The sequence below is a fragment of the Pristiophorus japonicus genome, chromosome 9 (assembly GCF_044704955.1).
Source record: "Pristiophorus japonicus isolate sPriJap1 chromosome 9, sPriJap1.hap1, whole genome shotgun sequence".
NCBI classification, from domain to species: domain Eukaryota; kingdom Metazoa; phylum Chordata; class Chondrichthyes; family Pristiophoridae; genus Pristiophorus; species Pristiophorus japonicus.
The window spans coordinates 37,516,377-37,542,955 of record NC_091985.1 but is presented as its reverse complement, the minus strand read 5'-3'; the positions used below and the strand labels follow the sequence as shown (position 1 = coordinate 37,542,955).

At 45.2% G+C, this 26,579-nt stretch overlaps 1 protein-coding gene across 4 annotated transcripts in view; it reads left to right on the top strand.

The window, feature by feature from the left end:
- The window catches only part of LOC139273026 (alpha-actinin-2-like), a 135,318-nt gene that overhangs the window by 86,064 nt on the left and 22,675 nt on the right, over positions 1 to 26,579 (top strand). For all 4 annotated transcript variants that reach the window (XM_070889293.1, XM_070889296.1, XM_070889295.1 and 1 more), the window contains exons 9-12: positions 1,654 to 1,746; positions 7,184 to 7,414; positions 13,863 to 14,010; positions 15,630 to 15,780. In XM_070889293.1, coding sequence (XP_070745394.1) covers positions 1,654 to 1,746; positions 7,184 to 7,414; positions 13,863 to 14,010; positions 15,630 to 15,780 — 623 coding nt within the window. The remainder of the gene's footprint in view (positions 1 to 1,653; positions 1,747 to 7,183; positions 7,415 to 13,862; positions 14,011 to 15,629; positions 15,781 to 26,579) is intronic.

The following is a 26,579-nucleotide window of genomic DNA, read 5'->3' as shown; positions in this document are numbered from 1 at the left end:
CGTCAATCTCCTGTGGCATTGGACATGGAGAGTCAGGTCAAGGTCAGAGAGCAGTGGGATCGAGATGAGAGAGAGGGAGTGTACGCTTGAAATGTTAGTCTAAGGTTACAGTTGTACCAGACATAAGGGTTGTATACACCGAGTCAAACCCAGGTTATTGAGGGTTTTGTAAACATACTCACAAACAACACTCCGGACACACGGAGATATTTCTGTCATTGAGCTCAACTTTCTAGATCTGTTTATTCATCTTCTAACCTTGCAATACAACTTTGCCATTTTTATATCTTTTTAACTACATTACTTCATGATTTTGATGCAATTTACAGCCGTTCTCATCAGTCTTTATCAAGAAGTTCCAGGTCACGAAATGTAAGGTTTTCTTTCAGACATCAGTGGCCCCCAAAGGCTAGCAGGTTTTGAGGTTTAAGCAAAGCATAAAATGTATCTATTGTGGCTGCACTACAGATAAGTTAGACTCTAAACATATATGAATCTGTGAGAAAGTTCAGAATTAAATGTAGTGATTGTGTTGTTTAATCTTGAGACCAGGTGGCCTGTGACCTCTGTCACCATCAGCAAAGTTCAGCAGGCTTTTACCTTTTGGAGTTAGTATAAAATGGATTCTTTACAAAAATACATTCGACACACGCTCCTGATCCCCTAATAGGGGGAGGAGGGTTGGGGGCAGGGAGAAGGGAATAGGGGAAGCTGGAAATGGAGAGGAAGGGAACATGAGATGGAGAGGAGGGGAATGGCAAGAGATGGAAATGGAGCAGAGGGAAAGGGGAGATGGAGAGGAGGAGGATGGAGAAAGGAGGATAGGTATAGGCAGAGGGGGAGAGAAGAAGGAAAGGAGAGAAGATGGGAGGTCAAAAAACCACTCGGTGGGATTTCTGATGGTTAAAATGGAGTACAGTGAGGGATGACTAAGGTGAACACCAACCAAAACGCTGCCCCTAAAGGAGGTATAATTGGCTGAAGGAGCCGAGATTCTGCCAGACGGAGCCTGTCACCATTGTAAGTTGCCGGTGCTGCAAGGTAGGGTATGAGACCAGTTAGAGGCAGGTTGTGCCCCAACTTATGACCCTTTGCTCCAGGGACACTTGATCTGCCAAAAAGGAGTGGAAGTTGTAAGCTCATGTTAGAAAGAGTTTCAGACTGAGAACAACAAACTTAACCATGAATTAAGTTAGACATCAAAGCACGAATCATACTGACAAAGCATGTTGTGTAGGCACATATTTACACACACCATACTAAACATTTTTCTTGCTAATAACCGAGTGTATTACATTTAGCATTGACAAGTTTTCAGTTATTAGTTAACAGTTTTATGTTGGTTTATGCTATCTACACTTTACATTCTAACATGGTAGCTGCATTAACATATTTTTGGTTAAATCTGATCTATGGGAGTTTTGGAATGAATGTATTTTTGTGTGATCGATAAATGCGTGCTTTGCTTTACTTCTGGGATTCTGATGGTGATTGCTGTTTCCCATATAGTAAATACTCATTGATTCAACTAAGCTTCTCACTGCCAAGTACTGAATTGCCTTCATGAGCAGAACATGCTCCAATTGCATTTTGCTGTTATGTTTTGTGCACACATGTTTGTTGTCTAAGATGTGATTTTATTTTTCAACATAGGCTGAGATGGCAGCCAACAGGATTTGCAAGATACTGGCAGTGAATCAGGACAATGAAAAATCAATGGTAGAATATGAGAAGCTGGCCAGTGAGGTAAACTGAGAGACACTGATGAATGTAAATGAGTTCTGCCCTTTTTCCTTTTACCGCTTTATTCAGTAGAGTTCAAATTGAAGTATTGGTAACTGAGAAAGAAAGACTTGGATTTATATAACGCCTTTCACGACCACCGGATGTCTCAAAGCGCTTTACAGCCAATGAACTACTTTTGGAGTGTAGTCACTGTTGAAATGTAGGAAACATGGCAGCCAATTTGTGCACAAGCAAGCTCCCACAAACAGCAATGTGATAATGACCAAATAATCTGTTTTTGTTATGTTGCTTGAGGAATAGATATTGGCCAACACACCAGGGATAACTCCCCTGCTCTTTATCAAAATAGTGCCACTTGAGAGAGCAGATGGGGCCTCGGTTTAACATCTCATCTGAAAGACGGCACCTCTGGCAGTGCAGGGTTCTCTCAGCACTGCACTGGAGTGTCGGCCTAGATTTTTTTGTGCTCAACTCCCTGGAGTTGGATTTGAACCCACAACCTTCTAACTCGGTGAGAGTGCTACCCACTGAGCCACAGCTGACCCTTTGCAGACATAAAGTATTTAAGTTTATATCAAAACTTTAAACACACTTGCGGGGGGGGTGGTGGTGAAATAGACTGGATGCACCTTTGAACCCTTGCCACCATTTGGATGCTGATCTGAGCTGCATGAGGCCAAGAGGAGGAGGATATAGGAAGAGAGAAATACAATACTATTACGCCTGGCTCCGTGATTTGCACTTTCCTGATGGCTGGTCAGAGTTGCATTGACAGAGATTTAGGACTGGTAGATGCCTCTCTTTCCTGCCCCCCGCCAGCCCACCACCTTCCCCATCCCCCTTCAGTTACAAGTGTTGTATGGCTTTAGAAGACTAGGAGGACCAGAGACATATAGAAAAACAAAACAAAAATTGTCCCTCGAGTTAAAGTTTCCAGATATATAAAGAGGAAAAGAGTGGCTAAAGTAAATGTTCGTCCTTCGAGGATGAGACCAGGGAATTAGTAATGGGGAACATGGAGATGGCAGAAACTCTGAACAAATATTTTGTATCAGTTTTTACGGTAACTGTATCCCAACAGTGGATAGTCAAGGGGCTATAGAGGGGCGGAACTTAATCACAATCACTAAGGAGATGGTACTCAGTAAGATAATGGGACAAAAGGCGGATAAATCCCCATGACCTGATGGCTTGCATCTAGGGTCTCAAGAGAAGTAGCAGCAGGGATAGTGGATGCACTGGCTGTAATTTACCAAAATTCCCTGGATTCTGGGGAGATCCCAGCAGATTGGAAAACTGCAAATGTAAGGCCCCTATTTAAAAAAGGAGGCAGACAAAAAGCAGGAAACTATAGACCAGTTAGCCTAACATCTGTGATTGGGAAAATGTTGGAGTCCATTATTAAGGAAGCAGTAGCAGGACATTTGGAAAAACATAATTCGGTCAGGCAGAGTCAGCATGGATTTATGAAAGGGAAGTCATGTTTGACAAATTTGCTGGAATTCTTTGAGGATGTAATGAACAGGGTGGATAAAGGGAAACCAGTGGATGTGGTGTATTTGGATTTCCAGAAGGCATTTGACAAGGTGCCACATAAAAGGTGACTGCACAAGATAAAAGTTCAGAGTTGGGGGTAATATATTAGCATGGATTGAGGATTGGCTAACTACAGAAAACAGAGTTGGGATAAATGGTTCATTCTTGGGTTGGCAATCGGTAACTAGTGGGGTGCTGCAGGGATCAGTGCTGGGACCCCAACTATTTACATTAATGACTTGGAAGAAGGGACCGAGTGTAACGTAGCCAAGTTTGCTGATGATACAAAGATGGGAGGAAAAGCAATGTGTGAGGAGGACACAAAATATCTGCAAAAGGACATAGACAGGCTAAGTGGGCAAAAATTTGGCAGATGGAGTATAATGTTGGAAAGTGTGAGGTTATGCACTTTGGGAGAAAAAAATCAAAGAGCAAGTTATTATTTAAATGGAGAAAAATTTCAAAGTGCTGCAGTACAGCAGGACCTGGGAGTACTTGTGCATGAAATACAAAAGGTTAGTATGAAGGTACAGCAAGTGATCAGATAGGCCAATGGAATCTTGGCCTTTATTGCAAAGGGGATGGCATATAAAAGCAGGGAAGTCTTGCTACACTTATGCAGGGTATTGGTGAGGTCACACCTGGAATACTGCATACAGTTTTGGTTTCCATATTTATGAAGGGATATACTTGCTTTGGAGGCAGTTCAGAGATGAGGGGGTTGACTAATGAGGAAAGGTTTAGTAGGTTGGGCCTCTACTCATTGGAATTCAGAAGAATGAGAGGTGATCTTATCAAAATGTATAAGATTATGAGGGGTCTTGACAAGGTTGATGCAGAGAGGATGTTTCCATTGATAGGGGAGACTAGAACTAGGGGGCATAATCTTAGAATAAGGGGCCGCCCATTTAAAACTGAGATGAGGAGAAATTTCTTAGAGGGTTGTAAATCTGTGGAATTCGCTGCCTCAGAGAGCTGTGGAAGCTGGTACATTGAATAAGTTTAAGACAGAGATAGACAGTTTCTTAACTTATAAGGGGTTATGGAGAGTGGGTAGGGAAGTGGACATGAGTCTATGATCGGTTCAGGTGAATTTATAATGGGAACAAAGAAATGGCAGACCAATTGAACAAATACTTTGGTTCTGTCTTCACGAAGAAAGACACAAATAACCTTCCGAAGGTACTAGAGGACAGTGAGTCTAGTGAGAAGGAGGAACTGAAGGATATCCTTATTAGGTGGGAAATTGTGTTGGGGAAATTGATGAGATTGAAGGCTGATAAATCCCCGGGGCCTGATAGTCTGCATCTCAGAGTACTTAAGGAAGTGGCCCTACAAATAGTGGATGCATTGGTGATCATTTTCCAACAGTCTATCGATTCTGGATCAATTCCTATGGACTGGAGGGTAGCTAATGTAACACCACTTTTTAAAAAAGGAGGGAGAGAGAAAACAGGGAATTATAGACCGGTTAGCCTGACATCAGTAGCGGGGAAAATGTTGGAATCAATCATTAAGGATGAAATAGCAGCGCATTTGGAAAGCAGTGACAGGATCAGTCCAAGTCAGCATGGATTTATGAAAGGGAAATCATGCTTGACGAATCTTCTGGAATTTTTTGAGGATGTAACTAGCAGAGTGGACAAGGGAGAACCAATGGATGTGGTGTATTTGGACTTTCAAAAGGCTTTTGACAAGGTCCCGCACAAGAGATTGGTGTGCAAAATCAGTAATGTATTGACGTGGATAGAGAACTGGTTGGCAGACAGGAAACAGAGAGTTGAGATAAATGGGTCCTTTTCAGAAAGGCAGGCAGTGACTAGTCGGGTGCTGCAGGGCTCAGTGCTGGGACCCCAGCTCTTTACAATATACATTAATGATTTGGATGAAGGAATTGAGTGTAATATCTCCAAGTTTGCAGATGACACTAAACTGGGTGGCGGTGTGAGCTGTGAAGAGGACGCTAAGAGGCTGCAGGTTGACTTGGACAGGTTAGGTGAGTGAGGAGTGAGTAGGTAGCTGGGGGATTTGAGTATAGGAGCAGGGAGGTCTTTCTGCAGTTGTACAGGGCCTTGGTGAGGCCTCACCTGGAATATTGTGTTCAGTTTTGGTCTCCCAATCTGAGGAAGGACGTTCTTGCTATTGAGGGAGTGCAGCGAAGGTTCACCAGACTGATTCCAGGGATGGCTGGACTGACATATGAGGAGAGACTGGATCAACTGGGCCTTTATTCACTGGAGTTTAGAAGGATGAGAGGGGATCTCATAGAAGCGTATAAGATTCTGATGGGACTGGACAGGTTAGATACGGGAAGAATGTTCCCAATGTTGGGGAAGTCCAGAACCAGGGGACATAGTCTTAGGATAAGGGGTAGGCCATTTAGGTACTGAGATGAGGAGAAACTTCTTCACTAAGAGTTGTTAACCTGTGGAATTCCTTGCTGCAGAGAGTTGTTGATGTCAGTTCATTGGATATATTCAAGAGGGAGTTAGATATGGCCCTTACGGCTAAAGAGATCAAGGAGGTATGGAGAGAAAGCAGGAAAGGGGTACTGAGGGAATGATCAGCCATGATCTTATTGAATGGTGGTGCAGGATTGAGGGGACGTATGGCATACTCCTCCTATTTCTTATGTTCTTATGTTCTAATACATGGCTAGTTGTCCGAATTATATTTAATATAATAAAAACTCTAAAAGATTATACTGATGGAGCAGAATTAAATTGGAAATTGTGTAAAACATAATTTTGCTGTTATGTTTCATAGCCACAATTGCACAAGGAGGGGTGAGGACAATATGGGAGATTTTTAATTTGTGACGCTAAATGTTGAGCAAAAGACTGGTGATGATTTTGTACTGGATAGTTATGTTCCCTACCGCCCTGGTTGTCTGGCTCTGGTCAGGACCTGGCCGGAAGACTGTGTGCCATGTGAGATGAGACATACCGGCCTCCAGATAAGAACATAACGTAAGAAATAGGAGCAGCAGTCGGCCATTTGGCCCCTCGAGCCTGCTCCGTCATTCAATAAGATCATGGCTGATCTGATCTTGGCCTCAACCTCACTTCCCTGCCCGCTCCCCATAACCCTTGGTGAAAGTGGACCCCATTGAGGTGGGGTGGGGGGGGGGAGGTGCGGTGGTAGTCCAGGTGAGGGAAGAGGTTAGGCATTCTATTAATCTGTGGTCTGGGAACTAGTTTCAGTACAAAAGCCAGCAGAAATTAATACAATTCCATGAAGAGTCCAAACCAGTGAATGTGCAGATTGAATAGTTGGGGAATAATGGGGTATATGTTCCGATTGCTGCTGTTCCCATATGAACGTTGAACGCACTTGTACTAGATTCCTCTGCTTTTTTTTTTGCAATGCCAGTTTAAAATAAATGTCTGCATTAAAGAATCGCTCAGTACGAGTGTGAAACTTAGCCAGTCAGGAAACAAGTTTCCATATCTCCTCAGAAGGCGTGTCACCGGGATTAATAGCATACGGTCCAGTATGTACCAGTATTGTGGCACCTCGTGCTGTTGGAGACAGGAATGTAAAAGCAAGAAAGAAAACATTGTCTCAAAGTTAATGTTTGAATGATTTAGTTTTTCAATCCATCGGGGCGGGGATGAAACAGTTTGTTAGGTTTAAAATGTTTAAAACGTTTCTCCCCTCTCCAATTTATTGATTAGCTCTATCTGCTTGCTTGCACCTCTATTGGTATAGTATCCTCTAGTTGCTATTGGCAGCAGAAGAGTCTGTGTGAGTATGAAATGGGGAAATCTCTGTCATACATTGGTGACCAGAGAACATATACCCACAGGTGTTGGGGATGCAGGCAAAGTACGAGGTTAGACAGAACCACTTGAATGTATGCGATGATCTAATTAGTAAATTTTGTTTCTGTCCCTTTCAGCTGCTGCAATGGATTCAGAGGACCATCCCCTGGCTGGAAAATCGGTCCCCTGAGAAGACGATGCAAGCCATGCAGCAGAAATTGGAGGATTTCCGAGACTACCGTCGTTTGCACAAACCGCCCAAAATCCATGAGAAATGTCAATTAGAAATCAACTTCAACACTCTGCAGACTAAACTGAGGATCAGCAACAGGCCAGCCTTCATGCCCTCCGAGGGCAAGATGGTTTCAGTAAGTTGACTAAAATGGTAGATTTTCAACTTGTCTCCCAGGCGTAAAACTGACTTCACAATTAAGATGCCCATTATTGAAACTGTTGTGTTCCTGACACAGATGAGACTGCACACAGGGAGGTTAAAGTAACAGTGACCTCAGTCTTTATTAAGAAACTCCAGAATGAGGAACAGGCCTTAGGGGCCGGCTTGTATACAGTGCTCCCAAGGGATGCTGGGATCCCTTGGGTCTTCAGGGGATGTGCTCCCTGGTGGCGGAACATGGGAGTGCATGCTTTACAGATACACAACATCACTCCCTGCTAAAGTCAAAGTGAAAACTATTTACAAGGTGAAGCGGTCGGGAGCCTTTCTTTTCCTGGTGGACCACTTTGGTACAAATGTCTGTTCTGGTGTGTTGGCTGTGCCCTCGCTGGGCTGGCGTGTTGTTGGCCCTGCAGGGCTGCTGGGTGAGCCTGGCCTTGCTTGGCTGTTGGGCATGATGGGTTTGATTTCCTGGTCCGGGGTGGTGTCGTTGATCCTTTGGGTGTGTGTTGTGGGCTCGAAAAAGGTGGTGTCTGCTGTGGGTTGTTAAGGGCAGTCTGTGAACCGCAGCCTCGTTTGGTCCAGGTGCTTTCTGCAAATTTGTCCATTGTCTAGTTTGACTACAAACACCCTACTCCCTTCTTTAGCTATCACCATGCCCGTGATCCACTTGGGACCATGTCCATAGTTTAGCACGTACACAGGGTCATTCAGATCAATTTTCCCGTGACACAGTGGCGCAACCATTGTTCACATTTTGTTGCTGCCGCCTGCTCTCTACCTGATCATGCAGGTTGGGGTGAACCAGCAAGAATCTGATTTTAAGTGTCCTTTTTATGGGGTGGGGTCTCGTGCAGTAGCTGAGCAGTACTCGGGACAGGAGGGTTTGGAGTGAGCCTTCTGTGACTCGTTTGAGGCTCTGTTTGATTGTTTGTACTGCCTGCTCTGCCTGCCCATTGGAGGCTGGTTTAAACGGGGCCGAGGTGACATGTTTGATCCCATTACGGGTCATGAATTCTTTCAATTTAGCACTGGTGAAACATGGCCCGTTGTCACTGACCAGTATGTCAGGCAGGCCATGGGTGGCAAACATGGCCCTCAGGCTTTCAATGGTGGCGGTGGCGGTGCTTCCCGACATTATTTCACATTCAATCCATTTTGATAAAGCATCCACCACCACCAGGAACATTTTACCGAGAAACGGGCCCGCATAGTCGACTTGGATGCTTGACCATGGTCTGGAGGGCCAGGACCCCAAACTTAGTGGTGCCTCTCTGGGCGCGTTGCTCAACTGTGCACACACGCTGCATTGCCGTACACAGGACTCTAAGTCAGAGTCTATACCAAGCCACCACACGTGGGATCTGGCTATCGCTTTCATCATTAGTATAACAGGGTGTGTGCTGTGGAGATCTGAGATGAACATCTCCCTGCCCTTTTTTGGTAGCACTATGCGGTTACCCCACAACAGGCAGTCTGCCTGAATGGACAGCTCGTCCTTTCGCCGCTGGAACGGCTTGGTTAGCTCTTGCATTTCAACGGGGATGCTGGCCCAGGTCCCATGCAGTACACAGTTTTTTACTATGGACAGCAGAGGATCTTGGCTGGTCTAAGACCTAATCTGGCGGGCCGTGACAGGTGATTTTCAAACGCTTCCATGACCATCAACAAGTCTGCAGGCTGCGCCATTTCCACCCCCGTGGTGGGCAATGGTAGCTGACTGAGATCATCTGCACAGTTCTCGGTGCCTGGCCTGTGGCGGATGGTATAGTTATACACTGATAGCGCAAGTGCCCACCTTTGTATGCGGGCTGAGCCATTAGTATTTATCCCCTTGTTTTCAGCAAACAGGGATATGAGGGGCTTTGATCGGTTTCCAGCTGAAATTTGAGGCCATACATGTACTGATGCATTTTTTTTACCCCGAACACACGCTAATGCCTCTTTCTCAATCATGCTGTAGGCCCTCTTGGTCTTAGACAAGCTCCTGGAGGCGTAGGTGACAGGTTGCAACTTTCCCGCAACATTAGCTTGTTGTAATACACACCCGACTCCGTACGACGACGCATCACGTGCGAGCACGAGTCTTTTACATGGGTTATACAATACAAGCAGCATGTTGGAGCATAAAATGTTTCTGGCTTTCTCAAAAGCAATTACTTGTTTTTTTTCCCCATACCCAGTTCTCACCTTTGCGCAATAACACATGTAGGGGCTCTAAGAGGGTGCTTAACCCCGGTAGGAAGTTAGCAAAATAGTTGAGTCCCAGGAACAACCGCAGCTCCGTGACGTTCTGTGGCCTGGGCGCGTTACTGATGGCCTCTGTCTTGACATCTGTGGGCCGAATGCCATCTGCCGGGATCTTTCTCCCCAAAGACTCCAATTCTGTTGCCATGAAGACGCATTTCGACCTCTTCAGCCGCAGCCCCACCCAACCCAGTCGCTGGAGGCTTTGTAGGTGCTCAACGGTGTCCCCACCCGTGACCAATATGTCATCCTGAAAAACCACCGTGCGTGGTACCGACTTGAGTAGGCTCTCCATGTTTCTCTGGAAGATCGCTGCCAATCGCATTCCAAACGGGCATCTGTTGTAGATGAACAGTCCCTTGTGCGTGTTGATGCAGGTGAGGCCCTTCGAAGACTCCTCCAGCTCCTGCATCATGTAGGCCAAAGTCAGGTCGAGCTTGGTGAACGTCTTGCCTCCTGCCAGCGTCGCAAATAGGTCATCTGCCTTAGGTAGCGGGTATTGGTCCTGTAGCGAGAAACGATTAATAGTTACTTTATAATCGCCGCAAATCCTGACCGCGCCATCACTTTTGAGTACTGGAACAATCGGGCTGGCCCACTCGCTGAATTCCACTGGGGAGATGATGCCCTCGCGTTGCAGCCTGTCCAGCTCAATTTCCACTCTCTCATCATGTGAGTACCGCTCGCACCTTGTGGTGAATGGGTCGTGCCTTTGGGACCAAGTGGATCTGCACCTTCGCCCGGAAAAGTTTCCAATGCCAGGCTCAAAAAGGGAAGGAAATTTAAGAACCTGGGTATATGAGGCCTCATTTACATGTGATAGCGCTCGGATGTCATCCCAGTTCCAGCGGATTTTGCCCAGCCAGCTCCTTCCAAGTAGTGTGGGGCCATCGCCTGGAACAATCCAGAGTGGCAGTTTGTGCACCGTGCCCTCGTAGGTGACCTTGACCATGGCACTGCCCAGGACAGTGATGAGTTGTATGGTGTACGTTCTCAGTTTCGTGTGGATCGGGCTCAGGGCTGGTCTGAGTGCCTTGTTGCACAACAGTCTCTCAAACATCTTTTTACTCATGATGGATTGGCTAGCGCCAGTGTCCAGTTCCATGGCTACGGGTAAGCCATTCAATTTTACATTTAGAATTATAGGTGGACATTTTGTCAAAAATGTGTGCACCCCGTGTACTTTCAGCATCTGCCTCCTCTGAGGCTTGAAATTGCTTTGATCCACCACGGACTGATCTTCCTCTGCCACGTGGTGGTTAGTAGGTTTTGCAGAGCTTGCAGCTCATTTGCAAGCTCGTTGGAGGTGCCCTATTGTTCCACGGCTCTTGCAAACATACCCTTTGAAGTGGCATGAATAGGCTGAATGGAAGCCTCCACAGCGCCAACAAGGTGTGAATTGCCTTGCATTCATCCTTTGTTGCGGAATCTTAGTCATCTGGGTCACCTGAGGCCTGCTGGCAGTTGCAGACTCGTGGTTTCTGTCCTGTACATTTCTGCTCGCAAACACAGTTCCAGTTAATTTATGAACATTGCTAGCACTTGTGTGCTGAGAGATTTGTTTGGTGTTATCACTGGTGGACATAAACATCTGTGCTATCGCAATGGCCTTACTGAGGGTCGGTTTTTCTACTGTCAAAAGTTTTCGTAGGCTGGTCTCGTGCCCAATGCCCAGTACAAAAAAGTCTGAGCATTTGCTCCAGGTAGCCGTCAAACTCATTGTCCTGCAAGTCGCCTGAGCTCGGCGACGTAGCTCGCCACTTCCTGACCTTCAGATCGCTGGCACGTGTAGAATCGATACCTCGCCATCAGCACGCTCTCCCTCGGGTTAAGATGCTCCCGAACCAGTGTACACAGCTCCTCATAAGACTTATCTTTGGGGTTCACCGGAGCCAGAAGATTCTTCATGAGGCTGTAGGTCGGTGCCCCGCAGACCATGAGGAGGACCGCTCTCCTTTTTGCAGCGCTTCCTTCTCCGTCCAGCTCGTTGGCTACAAAGTACTGGTCTAGCCATTTGACATAGGCTTCCCAGTCCTGACCCTCCGAGAACTTCTCCAGGATGCCCACAGTTTGCTGCATCTTTGCGTTGGATTCGTATACTCGTCGCCAGTTGTTGTGTTCCTGACACAGATGAGGCTGCACACAGGGAGGTTAAAGTAACAATGACCTCAGTCTTTAATAAGACACTCCAGAGTGAGGAACAGGCCTTTGGGGCCGGCTTATATAGAGTGCTCCCAAGGGATGCTAGGCTGTGTGGCCGAGCAGCGGTCAGGAGGTCCCGCACAGGCCGCTGAGCAGCTGCTACTGGGCCGCGCTTCCGGTTCAAGTGAACGCGCATTAAAACATAGGGGAACATTGGTCACAGGTACACGATATTGGTGACGATATGGAGCCTGAAACTGTCAATAGCTGACTTCATTTGCACAGTGGATGGCAAAGTAACACTGGGCCCAATTTTGGCCATGATTTGCATCAATTTTTTTGGAGTAAGTTTTTTCTGGCGTAAGTTTAAAAAATGCCATTTCCCCCAAATATTTGCTCCAGAGTAAGTCAGTTAGGTACAATTTTTTTTTTTTTTCAAAAGGGGGTATTCCCAGAACTTATGCCAGTTTTGGCCATTTATGCCACATTGGCTAGCAAATTCTTACTCCAAATCGACTTAGGTCAGCATATGTGGCCAGATCTGAAAAACATTGTGGGCAGTGAAGAATTCGGCACAGGTTAATACATTTAAAGCACCAACACTTACAAAGCACTAAACAAAGCACAAAAATAAGCATTCAATAACAAATAAAAAATACAAGGAAGCGGAGGACCTGCACGAAGACTTAAAGTACTAAACAAATCACAAAGTAATAAGCAATCAATCAATAACAAATAAAAAAATAGAAGTCCTACCTTTATGCCAGAATCAAGTTTTTTTTTAAAAAAAAAGTCCCCTCCACCCTCCCCACCCCCCAATCAAAACTCTCAAGCACAACCATCAATAAATAAAAAATAAAACTGAAGTCCTACCTCGGCGGGAAGTCAGTGGGCCGGCCGGCCGGCCGGTACGGGAGGCCACTTGGCCGGGGATGGGGTGCGGCGAAGATCGGGGCGTCCCTTCAGCCAGGGATAGGGGCTGCGAGCATCGGGTCCTGCTCACAGCCCACAGGACACGTTGGGAGGGCAGGAGCATGCGCGCAGACTTCACTGCGCATGCGCGCAGCTGCCGGCAGTGCTTTCTGCGCTGGCCTGTTGCTCCACCCCCCACTTCACTAGCTACGCCACACTAGGACACCGGAGAGCGTGTAGGATGGAGCCCCTTTTTTTTTTGCCGCCGTTTCCAGCGCGCAAAGTCGGTGCACCGAAAAAAGAGGTTGGGGAGAATTGGGCCCACTGTGTTCATCACTAATGTTAACTTAGCTCCATCAACACTTGGACTCAGTAAATTCTCCCAATTAATACCCCCATGATATAATCAATAATTAATAGAGGGAGCATAGCAAAAGGATATTAGTCAGAATTCTTTAAATACAGAGTTTGTTTTCTAAAAGGTAGTCTCCTTTTCTCAAAAGCTTGGGTGGCACCATGAAGTACATTGCACCTAGTCTGTTGGAACGCGCAGGCTCTGTGGTTTCAATGCTCTGCATATTTCATTATCTTTGTTCAGATTAGCCCTCCCATGGGATATAAATCATATTCTACAAATTATAATGTCATACTTAGCCTTGTTTCTTTGGGGAGCATACCTAAAAATGATACAGGATTCTATGCAATAGAATTTTGCACTATTGTCTTAATGTGCATAAAACGCTGAGTTATGAGAGAGAGAGACAGTTTTTCACTCAGTATGAATCACATGGATTAAAACAGTGCAAAATCAGTAAATTGTTAATGAAATTGCAAGTTTTAACAACGCTGAAGAGGTAAAGATAAGAGTTGAAAAGACAGAATTAATACTGAAATGCTGAACAGTGGCTTGTTGCTTTATAATGTGGAGGAATGGCTGGGGGATGGGAGGAGAGTGTCCTGGAGTTTTCCTCATGTTATACTGATCTGTTCAGGGTTGTCTTAACGGGTGACTGGGAATGGATTTGTACTTGTGATCACAGTTGATTTATGATCCAGGGTGATACAGGGGAGGGACATAGAACAAATCAGAAAAAGATCCAACTCTTCTCTCTTATATCCAGGACATTGCGGGTGCTTGGCAGCGCCTTGAGCAGGTAGAAAAGGGATATGAAGAATGGCTTCTGAATGAAATAAGGAGATTGGAGCGTCTGGATCACCTAGCTGAGAAATTCAGACAGAAAGCTACAATTCAGGAAATATGGACACATGGTAAGAAAACATCTGAAAGATTAGTGTGACAAAATACAGCTTTTGTGTGTGTGTGTGTGTGTGTGTGTGTATTTCCATATTAAGTTTTATCTCTGGTTCCAGCAGCATTGCTGATTGGTCCATGCTAAACATGAATATTAGTCAGAATTCTTTAACTGCAGAGTTTGTTTTCTAAAGGGTAGTCTAGTAGTCACCATCTCGTGGTCAGCAGTGATACTCGCCCTCCTATATGGCTGACACATGGACCATATACAGTAGACACCTCAAAGCGCTGGAGAAATACCACCAGCGCTGCCTCCGCAAGATCCTGCAAATCCACTGGGAGGATAGATGCACCAACGTCAGTGTTCTCAATCAGGCCCAGCATCGAAGCACTGACCACACTCGTCCAGCTCCGTTGGGCGGACCACATCGTCCGCGTGCCCGACACGAGATTCCCAAAGCAAGTACTCTACTCGGAACTCCTACATGGCAAGCGAGCCCCAGGTGGGCAGAGAAAGCATTTCAAGGACACCCTCAAAGCCTCCTTGATTAAGTGCAACATCTCCACTGGCACCAGGGAATCCCTGGCCCAAGACCGCCCTAAGTGGAGGAAGAGCACCTCGAGTCTCGTCGCCGAGAGCATGCAGAAACCAAGCGCAGATAGCAGAAGGAGTGTGCGGCAAACCAGACGCCCCACCCACCCTTTCCTTCACCTGTGACAGGGACTGTAGTTCGCGTATTGGACTGTACAATCACCTGAGAACTCAGAGTGGAAGCACTTCCTCAGTTTCAAAGGACTGCCTATGATGATGATGATGATGATTCATGGTCAGCAGTCATATCCAGATAATCCGTTCCTGAAAAAACAATGAGGCCATATTCCCTGGCTCGCTCTATGCTCCACTCATTCCACAGTCTGTCCGTGCTTGCAGGCCCCATGCATAGCTGCCTGCCCCAAAATTGCATTAAAGAAAGAAAGAAAGACTTGCATTTATATAGTACCCCTCTCAACCTCAGGACATCCCAAATTGATTTATAACCAATGAAGTACTTTTGAAGTGCAGTCATTGTTGTAATGTAGGGAAATGCAGCTGCCAATCTGTGCACAGCAAGGTCCCACAGACAGCAATGAGATAATGACCAGATGATCTGTTTTGGTGATGCTGGTTGAGGCCAGGAGAGAACACTTCTGCTTTTCTTCAAAATAGTGCCATGGGATCTCTTGCGTCCACATTAGCAGCCGTTCTGTGATTGCCCTGGCTTTCTCCAGACCCAGCCCGACCCAACTCGCCTAAACTTTCCCATTACTTTTCAGCAGGCGCATTGAACCAACTCAGTCCGCCACTCTTGTAACCAACCCCACTAGTGGCTCAGCTGTGAGCAATGCCACATGAGGTACACCAGTATATGTATATATAATCCTATCACAAATTATGGACTGTTAATAGTGAGCAGTGGTTGAAACATCAGTAACTGCTGAAGAATAAAATCCAATAAACCACAAGTTAAAATATCGCTGCCCTGATTTCACACTCTTTTGTTTTTAAAGAATTTTGAATTGTAAGTTCGAAAAATACTGGGGAGGGGTGGGGGGCGCGAAGATTAACCTGGCTAATATACGCTCTTGGTTTCCCCAGGTAAAGATTATGCTTTGAGGCAGAAAGACTATGAATCTGCCTCTTTGACTGAAGTACGGGCTTTGCTGAGAAAGCATGAGGCGTTTGAGAGCGACTTGGCTGCACATCAGGACCGAGTGGAGCAAATTGCTGCCATCGCACAGGAGCTGAAGTATGTTCCATTTGCAGGCTGACAGCTGGTGACATTTCAGCGATAATCGGCTTCTAAATAATCACAGTATAGGAATTCTCCTGGACAGCATAATAAGATTGTAGATTTTTTTTTAAATAGCTAAACACATTTGTGTTTTTATCGCCATTACTTTGGGATAAGGATTCTAATCCAAATTAAACATTAGGAAAAAAAAACAGAATTCCTTAGAAATTATTTATATGACCTCACTTGTAAATGAAGGTTTTTTTTTCTATCCGCTCCAAAGTAAAATCGCTTTTTTTTAAAAAAAGATGATTTAAAAAATTACATTGATATAAGCTGTGGTAGTGAAGTTTGGGAAGAGCAAGTTCCACATACATTACTCAGACGTGGAGTGCTGTTTTCTGCTCTTCCATGGCCAGTATATTGCTTTCCATGGTTACCAGGAAATACAACTCCGTTGTTCCATCCATAGCTGAAGAAAGTGAGTAATTTGGGGCTCAATTTTGGCCTAGCCCATTTTTCGGCGTACTTACCGGAGATGCGTCGCTTTTCTCCGTTCCGAAGTGTGCCCAAAAATTTCCTTCCCATTTTGGCCGCTGTCCGGCCTCCTCCCTGTGGTCGCGCAGCTTGGCCAGTCGAGTTGGGGGTAGAGCCAGCATCCTGCGCCGAAAACAGTGCCGGGATGTCTGCACATGCTCAATGGAGTGTCTGCACATGCGCAGTAGCTCCTTGCCCCCAGCCTCTCCGTGTGCTTGCTACAGCCGCTGTGTGGGACCCGATGCCGGCCAAATGTTGAGTAGTGGTATGGAGTGGTAATTGCACGGACTGCTTAGTTCCATTTGGTTGGAAAATGCTTATTTATGGACTTAAATTGAAAAATACATTGCTTATTGGGGAGCTGTGTATGCATTAACAGGTGATGCAGTCAGTTTAGGGAACATGTTTCTTTAGATACCCACATTAAAAAGCCTTAACCTTACTTTGATAAATGCATCGATATGAAGCTTTAATCACTTCTGTGATGTATGTAGCACTCAAAGCACTGACTCCACACAGTATGGTATTGTAGTAACTGCTGTGACCTTAGTCCTTTATTGTGTAACTCCAGAGTGCCTCTCGGGTGTGGTGGGCAGCCTTTTATACTCTGTCTTGCAGGTACTATCGGGTCTCCCACCACAGTGCCCCCTGTAGCGCACTATACATTTAATGTACCTGGACAATACATAACGTCTCACTCTTCCCCCCAGTTCAAAAGCACATTGCCGGTAACCTCGTCCTTGTTCGTCCTTGTTGATTTGTGAGTGTGAGTCCATGACCACCCACTTCCCTCTTTTCCCCCCCCCCCATGTAGAGATTATGCTTGCGATCTGGTGCAAGCATGTGGTATTTGCAGTCCTTACATGGGTGACGAAGTACACAAACATAACCTCCAATAGAAAGCAGCTACACATAGACAGTACATTTGTATGGTACATATAGATGCATTGAAGAGTTATGTCAAAAGGTTGCAGGTACACTGAACAGTTATTTAATCCCATCTCCACTGGGTGAGGCATGGTGGCGGCATAATGCCCCTTTTTGCCCGAGGTAATGGGCTGCGCTGAGACAGGGTATCGCAAATAGTGCATTGCCTCTGTTCTCAGAAAATAGTTGCCTTTGCGGCTCATCTGCAGCCGCTGAACCATTGCATGAATCACATAAAATCGGAAATCACATTAATCCATTCATCATGTTAGTCACAGATCCATTAACCCTTTTACTTGTGCATGGTGATATTAACTCTCTTCACCAAACATTTTAATCACAGTAATCATTTTAGCATCAAAATATTAACTCTTGTCATAAATCACGTCATCATACAAATCACAGTAATCATTTTGACTCGCTCTTGCCCTTGCAAAAGTCGCTTTGTGGGGACCGCCAACGGTGTAAGGCCCCTTTAAGACTCCCGGATACATTTCCCTTTTAAGACGCCATTTTGTTTTTTCCACGAGGTTTCCACTGGGCGCCGCCATTTTAGGTGCTCTGCTGGTGCCTGCCTCTCTCTCTCTGCAGAACTCTGATGCCGCAAGCCTCGCCGCCATCTTGAGCTCGCTGTGCTGAAGCTGAAACCGCCGGGACTCTTGGGTGTCCCTGTGCTTGATCACTCGCACCCCGGAGATCTGCCCCTACTTGGAGAACGCTTCTTCCAGGGTCTGCTTGTACTTGATCACTTGGAGATCTGCCCGTACTTGGAGAACGCTTCTTCCAGGGTCTGCTCGTACTTGATCACTCGGAGATCTGCCCGTACTTGGAGAACGCTTTTTCCAGGGTCTGCTCGTCTGTCTCGAAATTGAGAACGCCGATAAACAGCTTTCCTTTCTTTGGACCCTTTTGCGAGGTTGGTTTGCTGGGTGTTTTCCCTGCTGGACTCTAGCCTGCTGCTGCCTGACGGTTCGCATAATTAGATTTGGAGTAACTATTAGCTGGCCAAATAGCTGGCTGGTAACGCCCCCTTTTGAGAAAAAAAAAACTAAACTAAAAAAATCATAACTAACTCACTTACACTGGTGCAAATTGATTGTGGAAAATGGGGATATTTAAGTTACGCCAGAAAAATCAAGTTGCTCCAAAAAAAAGCGGAGCAACTCCTGGCCAAAATTGAGCCCTTGAAGTGATTGCAGCAACAGTAAGATGACAGTGGCATAAACCACTCTATATATTGTCTCATTAATAGCACCATCAGTGGTTAAATTCCACTTGCTGTTTTGATGCTTTGATCTCAAATCTCTGGCATTAGAAGATCAAAGGAACAACTGTAACTCAGTCGCCAGTACTGGCATAAGTGAGACAGCAGTATAGCCGGAAGCATTCTCCTGAGAGTTGGAGAGGGTGTCTAACTATTATTAGCAGATGATAAAGTATACAAATCTGTTCAACAGGGAGAGAAATATGTTTTTGTTTCTTAAACATTGCAAAAAAAATTATCCTCTTTTTGATATATTTTCAGAGGATAATTTACACTCTCCAAAAAAAGAAATGTATTTGGAAAAATATTTGGGGGGGGAATGAACAGCCCCTGTATCATTTTGATCATGATGAAATCATACAGATGATGCATTTCAGTGACATTTATATCATGCTTTGATCTGCTTGCCAAACACACTCCCATTACAATCGTCCCACTTTCGACAACAAGAAACAGAAAAAAATGCAAATAAACACCAGGAAAAAGCAACCCGCTTGATTGGCACCCCATCCACCAACTTACACTTTCACTCCCTGCACCGTGGCTGCAGTGTGCACCATCTACAAGATGCACTGCAGCAACTCGCCAAGGCTTCTTCGACAGCACCTCGCAAACCCATGACCTCTGCCACCTAGAAGGACAAGGGCAGCAGGCGCATGGGAACACCATCACCTGCAAAATCCCCTCCAAGTCACACACCATCCTGACTTGGAAATATATTGCGGTTCCTTCAGAGTCGCTGGGTCAAAATCCTGGAACTCCCTAACAGCACTGTGGGAGTACCTTCACCACACGGACTGCAGAGGTTCAAGAAGGCAGCTCACCTCACCACCACCTTCTCGAGGGCAATGAATGCTGGCGCCCCCATCCCAGGAATGAATTTTTTAAAAATTTTGAGGTAAACTGGCATGAGTTTGTTTCCTTGAGTGTAAATTTTAAGTAATCTTATTGAGACCATAGTAATTAATTCCTATAAAAAATAAAGTTCTTCAGTCTTTGGATGGGCAAAAAAAAAATCTTCAGGTTTTGTGGATCTGCAGATTTTTTAAGGCCAAAAGTCAAGCACTCTGAAATTTAAAATGAAAAGAATGCTTTGATTTTAGTTGGGCCCAGTCACTCTAGTGATGGAAAGTTCAGTGCAGGCCGACATTATCTATTGTCCCCAACAGATGGTTAAACTCCTTCACTCTAAATAGCATGTTGCAACTCAAGGGTCACTTTCAGTGACTTCAATATTCTACAAAACCTGCATCTGCCTAATAATAGAATATTGTAGTCCTCTTTCGCAGGGCGCATTGAAAATCAATCTCTTGCTTCTGAACTTGGAGTTGTCAAAGGACCAGTGGATTTGATGTGGATCACGGACTTTATCTGAATGCATTCCCTCAGTTTACATTAAAGGGGCAGGGTCAGGCTGCCGGGGGTCCCTGCCAGATTATGAACTAAGCAGCACTGCTGCAGTTACTAGTATTTAAATCAGATCTTTTTGATTAAGTTTTGGCTCTTCAAAGGTCCAAATCATAGAATTAGAATTTCCACAAAATCTGCCATCGCCAGATTGCCGCCCAAAAAACTGCTAAGATCATTAACACTGGAGAAAAATTGATCAAAAAAAGGAAAAAAATTCCACCCGGCGGGAAAAATGGATCTTACATGTGGATTCTCAGCGGAAAATGCGATCCTGGGCAAATTGACCGGTACTTACTCAAATTTAGTCCGAGGCTGCGGGTTGGGCCTAGTGAGGGGCGGGGGGAAACACACACAATATTTTTCCAAAAAATAAAAAATTGGAAAACATTCTCAGGGATCCTTTTCCACTGAATCGCTGTAAAAGAAATTTAAAATAACGTTTAACTTTTTTTTTTGCAGGGTTTCATACCTACCGCCCAGCTCCGGCTGGTTTCTTGTAGGCGTTGTTTTTCTACTCGCCTACGGGTCACTGCTGTGACCCAACTTGGACGGTTGTGTTTTTTTTGCTGGTTCAAGCCAACAGTCCACTCCCACCGGATTGTTTTCTACCGAAAACGAAGAATACCGCCGAAAAACCTGGTGGGAATGGTGCTCAATTTCTAGCCCATAGAAATTTACAGCACGGAAGGAGGCCATTTCGGCCCATCGTGTCCGTGCTGGCCGACCAAGACCTATCTAGCCTAATTCCACTTTCCAACTCTTTGTCCATAGCCCTGTAGGTTACGGCACTAAGTGCACATCCAAGTATTTTTTTAAATGTGGTGAGAGTTTCTGCCTCTACCAACTTTTCAGGCAGTGAGTTCCAGACCCCACCACCCTCTGCATGATGAAATTTCCCCTCATCTCCTCTATACCTCCCCCCAATTACTTTAAATCTATGCCCCCTGGTTGTTGATCCCTCTGCTAAGAGAAACAGGTCCTTCCTATCCACTCTATCCAGGCCCCTCATAATTTTATACATCTCAATCAGGTCTCCCCTTAGCCGCCTCTGTTCCAAAGAAAACAGACCCAGTATCTCCAATCTTCCCTCATATCAAAAATTCTCCAGTCCAGGTGACATTCTTATAAATCTCCTCTGCACCCTTTCCAGTGCATTCACATCTTTCCTGTAATGTGGTGACCAGAACGGCACACAGCAATCCAGCTGCAGCCTAACCACTGTTTCATACAGTTCAAGCTATTGTATTCCATACCTCGACTAATAAATGTTTGATTAATTTGGGTTTAGATGCTACTTAGCTTTCACACAGACACCGAGTGGCCAAAACTCCTCAGTCCCATTTTGCTGGCAGAATTGGGGTGGAGTGGGTACTTGTGAATTCTCCTCTAGATTTCTCCGCCTCCTCCTTCCAACAGAGTATCCAGGTTAGGGCAGTGCCACTTAATTTTGTGGGTGTACATTGGGCACATGCCAGACGAGGGGTCAGGAAAAGCGGTATGGACAAGCTGCTCTTTTGCAATTTTATTTAATCAGCTCTTTTGGCCCCTTTTATGCTTAAGGAGGTCAATATTACTAGTAAGCTAGGATTTTGATTGGGCGGGGGGGAATGGCAGGTCCAGACCAAGTCCCAAGCCTGGCTTCCCAAGGGGTTCCATTTCCGCCACTGACAAGATCTAAATACGAGATTCATCCTGGCAATCTGGTCGCTTGGCATTGGAGGCCAAGGCCAAGAAATTCTCTCTTCTCTGCATCTAATGAAAGGTTCCATGTTTGGGGCGTACATAGGTTTTGTCTATCCCAGGTCCTTGTGCAGATTGGCTGCTGGCGGGATTCTGAGCCACCAATGTTCTGCCACAAATCCCGTCTCTATTGGACCTCCTGTGTCTGACTCACTGACCCAGTGACGTTCTTGGAATTTTTCCCCCCACGTCTGTAATTTTTCAAACTGAATTTTTGAGAGGCAAGACAATTTCCTTTTTAACCCTGGACATTGGAAACCTTTCTGAAATCAAGACACAAATGTCACTATTTCCTACAGGGGGAAAAAAAACTTTTTTTTTTTTACAAGTGGCGACTTGCAAATGGCAAGCACATGTCTTGTATTTCCATACTCCACCATGCTAAAAGAAGCTGAGGCTATAATTCTTTCTGTGCTATGTATCCTCATCTAAACAGATTGAAAACGACTGTCTTTTAAAGACCTCACTGTGTGTGGAAGAACACCATCAGCAATCTTGAAGAAACCACGAACTATAAAATCTGGTGTATTGGTCACGGTGCATACATCATATCAGGTTTTTATACTGGATGCATGGCTGGCTAGAAAATGTCACTTGCACCAAACATATGACTTACTCTTGATCGTCAAGTTGGCTGTTATTGGATACAAATATATCAATTCTTTTTCGTTACAGTAGACCTTGCACTTGAGCACCTTTTCCCATCCTTGGTTCAGATGTGAAGAGGAGCGAAGCAAGAAAGCAGTAGAATGATCCCCTCTTCTGCTCAACGGCAAAAGCCTGTTAATGATGTTAGAATATTGGTCTCAGTGTGCACACTGCCTGTGGCACTAATCAAACTATAGAAAGTGCAGATGCTCACTGAAAGGAGGCACAGGGCGACTGCTGTTTGTATTACCTATCGGCCCTACATCTCCTATTTGAGTGATGTAAGCACATACATAGGAACATATAATTTAGGGTTATGGTAGCATAGTGGTGATGTTACTGGACGAGTAACTCAGAGGCCCCGGACTAAAAATCCGCAGACATGAGTTCAAATCCCACCATGGCAGCTGGGGAAATTTAAATTCAGTTAATTAAATAAATCTGGAATAAAAAGCTAGTGTCAGCAATGGTGACCATGAAACTACCGGATTGTCGTTAAAAACCCATCTGGTTCATTCATGTCCTTTCAGGGAAGGAAATCTGCCGTCCTTACCTGGTCTGGTCTATATGTGACTTCAGACCCACAGCAATGTGGTTGACTCTTAACTGCCCTCTGAAATGGCCTCGCAAGCCACTCAGTTGTAGAAGGCGATTCACCATCACCTTCTCAAAGGCAATTAGGGAGCGACAATAAATGCCTACCTTGTCAGTGCCGCCCACATCCAATGAATAATAAAAAACATAGGAACTGGAGTAGACAATTCAGCCCCTCAAGCCTGTTCCACCATTCAATGAGATCATGATTGATCTGTGACCTAACTCCATATAAACCTCCTTTGGCCTATAATAACTCTGGTTAACAAAAATCTATTAATCTTAGATTTAAAATTAACAATTGATCTAGCATCAATTGTTTGCGGAAGAGAGTTCCAAACTTCTTCCATCCTTTGTGTGTAGAGGTGTTTCCTAATTTCACTCCTGAATGGTCTGGCTCTAATTTTTACACTCTGCCCAACTAGTCCTAGAATCCCCAACCAGCAGAAATAGTTTCTCTCTCTCTACCCTATCTTCCCTTTTCATGGGCCGAAATTTGCGGCCTCGCCAGGTGTGTACGGAGCGTGCATGCACCCGGCAAAGCCTGGCAAAAAGGTTCTTGGTGCATGCGCCGAGAACCAGCTTTTCCGATCTGTCAATTTCTTTTGCCAGATTCTACGCATTCCCGGGAGAAGGACATCCGCAGGGCAGAAATTGGGCTACTTGCCCAACGAATGTCCTTCAAACACTTACGCCTGATGATAAAAGCAGGCGTATAGCTTACTGCTACCAGCGTAAGATTTTAAAACATAGAAAAATTAAATTTAATCATTAATTTTTATATTTAAAAACCCTATCCATTATGATAAATTTATTTTTAACCCAATTAAAACACAAAAAATAATTTTAAAACATTTTTTCTAAAACATTTAATTACATTCAACTTCAATGAATTTTAAATATGTGAGGTGTTTTTTAAAAAATTTATTCTATGTTTCTTTTTTTAGGGGGATTTTCTCATTGATAGAAATGGGAGCTCATACAAACAGAGTTCCCATTATTATCAGTGAGAATAATAGATAGTGATTGGTGGTCCAGGCCCATGTGATTGCAACATAGACGTCCGTACGTGGAAGACAGGTCCCTGTATATTGTGCAGCAAATGAAGGCCTCAGATCAGAATCCTACGTTAGTCCGGGACCAACAAGTATTTTCGTAGATTTTTTGGGGGGTCAGAAGTGTTCGTCCGAAGGAAGCCTCCGACCGCAATTTTCGGCCCAATATCTTGAAAACATCAATCAAATCACCCTTTGACTGTCTAAATTCTAGGGAACACACCCTAAATTGTGTAATCTCTCTTTGTAATTTAACCCTTGGAATCACCACTGCTCTGTGTCAATGCTGATGCATTCGAAGCTCCTGCTAAGAAAGCCCTATTCAGCCACACCTCGCTACCAACCTGACGACTCCCAGGTATTATTCTGGTAAACCTATGCTGCACTCCTTCCAAGGCCAACATAGCCTTCCTAAGGTGTGGTGCACACTGTAATATCTGATAATCTCCTCGCACATCATTGTTATCGGCTAGCTGCTGGATTTCTTGAGCTTTCTCCACCCACCATCTGTTCTTTAGGTTGCGGGTTTTCTGTTGGACCTTGACCTTCAGATATCTATAGAGCTGCTTTCTTGCCCTCAAGTTGTGTTGCTGCTTTTAGTCCACCTGGATCTCCTGGTCGTTCTCGTCAAACCAATCTTGCTGTTTCCTGGTTGAGTGACTGAGCATCTCTTCGCAGGTGCTGGTTATGGAAGCCTTGAGGGTTGATCAGGCACTGTGGATACGCTGTGTCTCTGGGTCACTGGGAGTCGTCGGGTTGGTAGCGAGGCGCTAACTGAATAGGGCTTTCTTAGCAGGATCTTTGAGTACACCAGCGTTGACAGAGCAGTGGTGATACCCGTCCTCCAATATGGCTCAGAGACATGGACTACATATAGCAGGCACCTCAAAACACTGGAGAAGTACCACCAATGCTGCCTCTGCAAGATCTTGCAAATCCATTGGCAGGATAGGCGCACCAACGTCGGTGTCCTCGCTCAGGCCAGCATCGAAGGATTGACCACTCTCGATCAGCTCTGCTGGACGGGCCAAATCGCCCGCCTGCCTGACACGAGACTCTCAAAACAAGCGCTCTACTCAGAGCTCCGACACGGCAAGCGAGCCCCAGGTGGGCAGAGGAAATGCTTCATGAACACCCTCAAAGCCTCCTCGAAAAAATATAACATCCCCACCGAACCTGGGAATCCCTGGCCCAAGACGGCCCAAAGTGGAGGAAAAGCATCTGGGAGGGCGCTGAACCCCTCGAGTCTCCATCGAGAGCAAGCTGAAGCCAAGCGGCGACAGCGGAAGGAGCGCGTGGCAACCCAGACTCATCACCCACTTGTTCCTCCAACCAACGTCTGCCTTACCTGTGACAGAGACTGTAGGTCCCACATTGGACTCTTCAGTCATCTGAGAACTCATTTCTATTGTGGAAGCAAGTCATTCTTGACTCTGAGGGACTGCCTATGATGATGATGATCTGATAACCACTGGGGATATAAAGATTGAAAGTTGCTGCAAAGCTTATTGACTGCTAAGACTAGGGTGCAATGCTTAATGTTTCCTGAGGTGTTGAAGTCTAGAATGCTTCATTTTGTCAATGTAAAGGATCCCTTGGCGTTAAGATTGACGGGTTGTGGCTGGCGTGAAGATGTATGAGCTGAAATGTCAAGGTTAATCGGTGTTACGAAAAAATAAAAAGCTGGTGACATGTACCACTGAAAACAAAGAGTACCAAGTGTGGCATTAAAGATCAAAATTAACAGATCATTAAAACCTAAAAGTAAGTTCAAAAATGCTTTAAAATAGCAATGTAACTATTTGTTACGGGGGGCTGAGAACGGCAGTGGACAGCCAAGAGCGGCGGCTGGCAGAGAGGCGAGGGGTGGAAGAGAGGGAGAGAGACTAAGGGGAGAGAGAGGGAGAGAGTCTGGTGGGGTGGGGAGATTGGAAGGGAGAGGGGGAACTCGGAAGATGGATCACATTCTTCCAACCTCCTACAAGGGACATCATTGGAGTGGATGAAATCCAGAAGGCACAACACTGTCACTATTCACTTCATACCCAATAAACCTGTTAACAATCTGTACACAATGCCTGCCGATCTATGGTGGAGTAGGGGTAAGGTCATGCCCTTGCACTGGGGTAAGGCACTTTGGCTGGGGGAGGCATGCACTTGCACTGGGGTAAGGCACTTCGGCTGATCCTTGCTGTCTTCTGGAGAACTCTGTCGCTTCAGGAAGTCAAATTGGATCGAGTTACAATTTGCAAAGTCAGTGAGACCTTGGGATGGGTGGTTCCAGTTACACATTCCAGTGAAACTTCAAGGTGTGGCGTATCCTCCAGGGGGACCAATCATAAACAAAGGGTAGAGCATGGTAGCCATTTTCACAATACAAATAAGCGCATCCTTAAAATATACAATTTAGCAGATCCAGAAAAGAATGATTGCTATAAAGTTTGAATTTTGTGTGAGATATTTAGAGAGCAATTACTTGGTATTCACACTGTCACTGACTTGATTTCTCAGTGTTATTGATACTCCATGGCAGACTTAACATTCAAACAAATTTTCCAGTAAGTTCTATTCCCACTGGTAGCACACACTATCTTGGTGTAATATCTCCAAACTAGATCTTAGTTAACAAAAAGGGATTG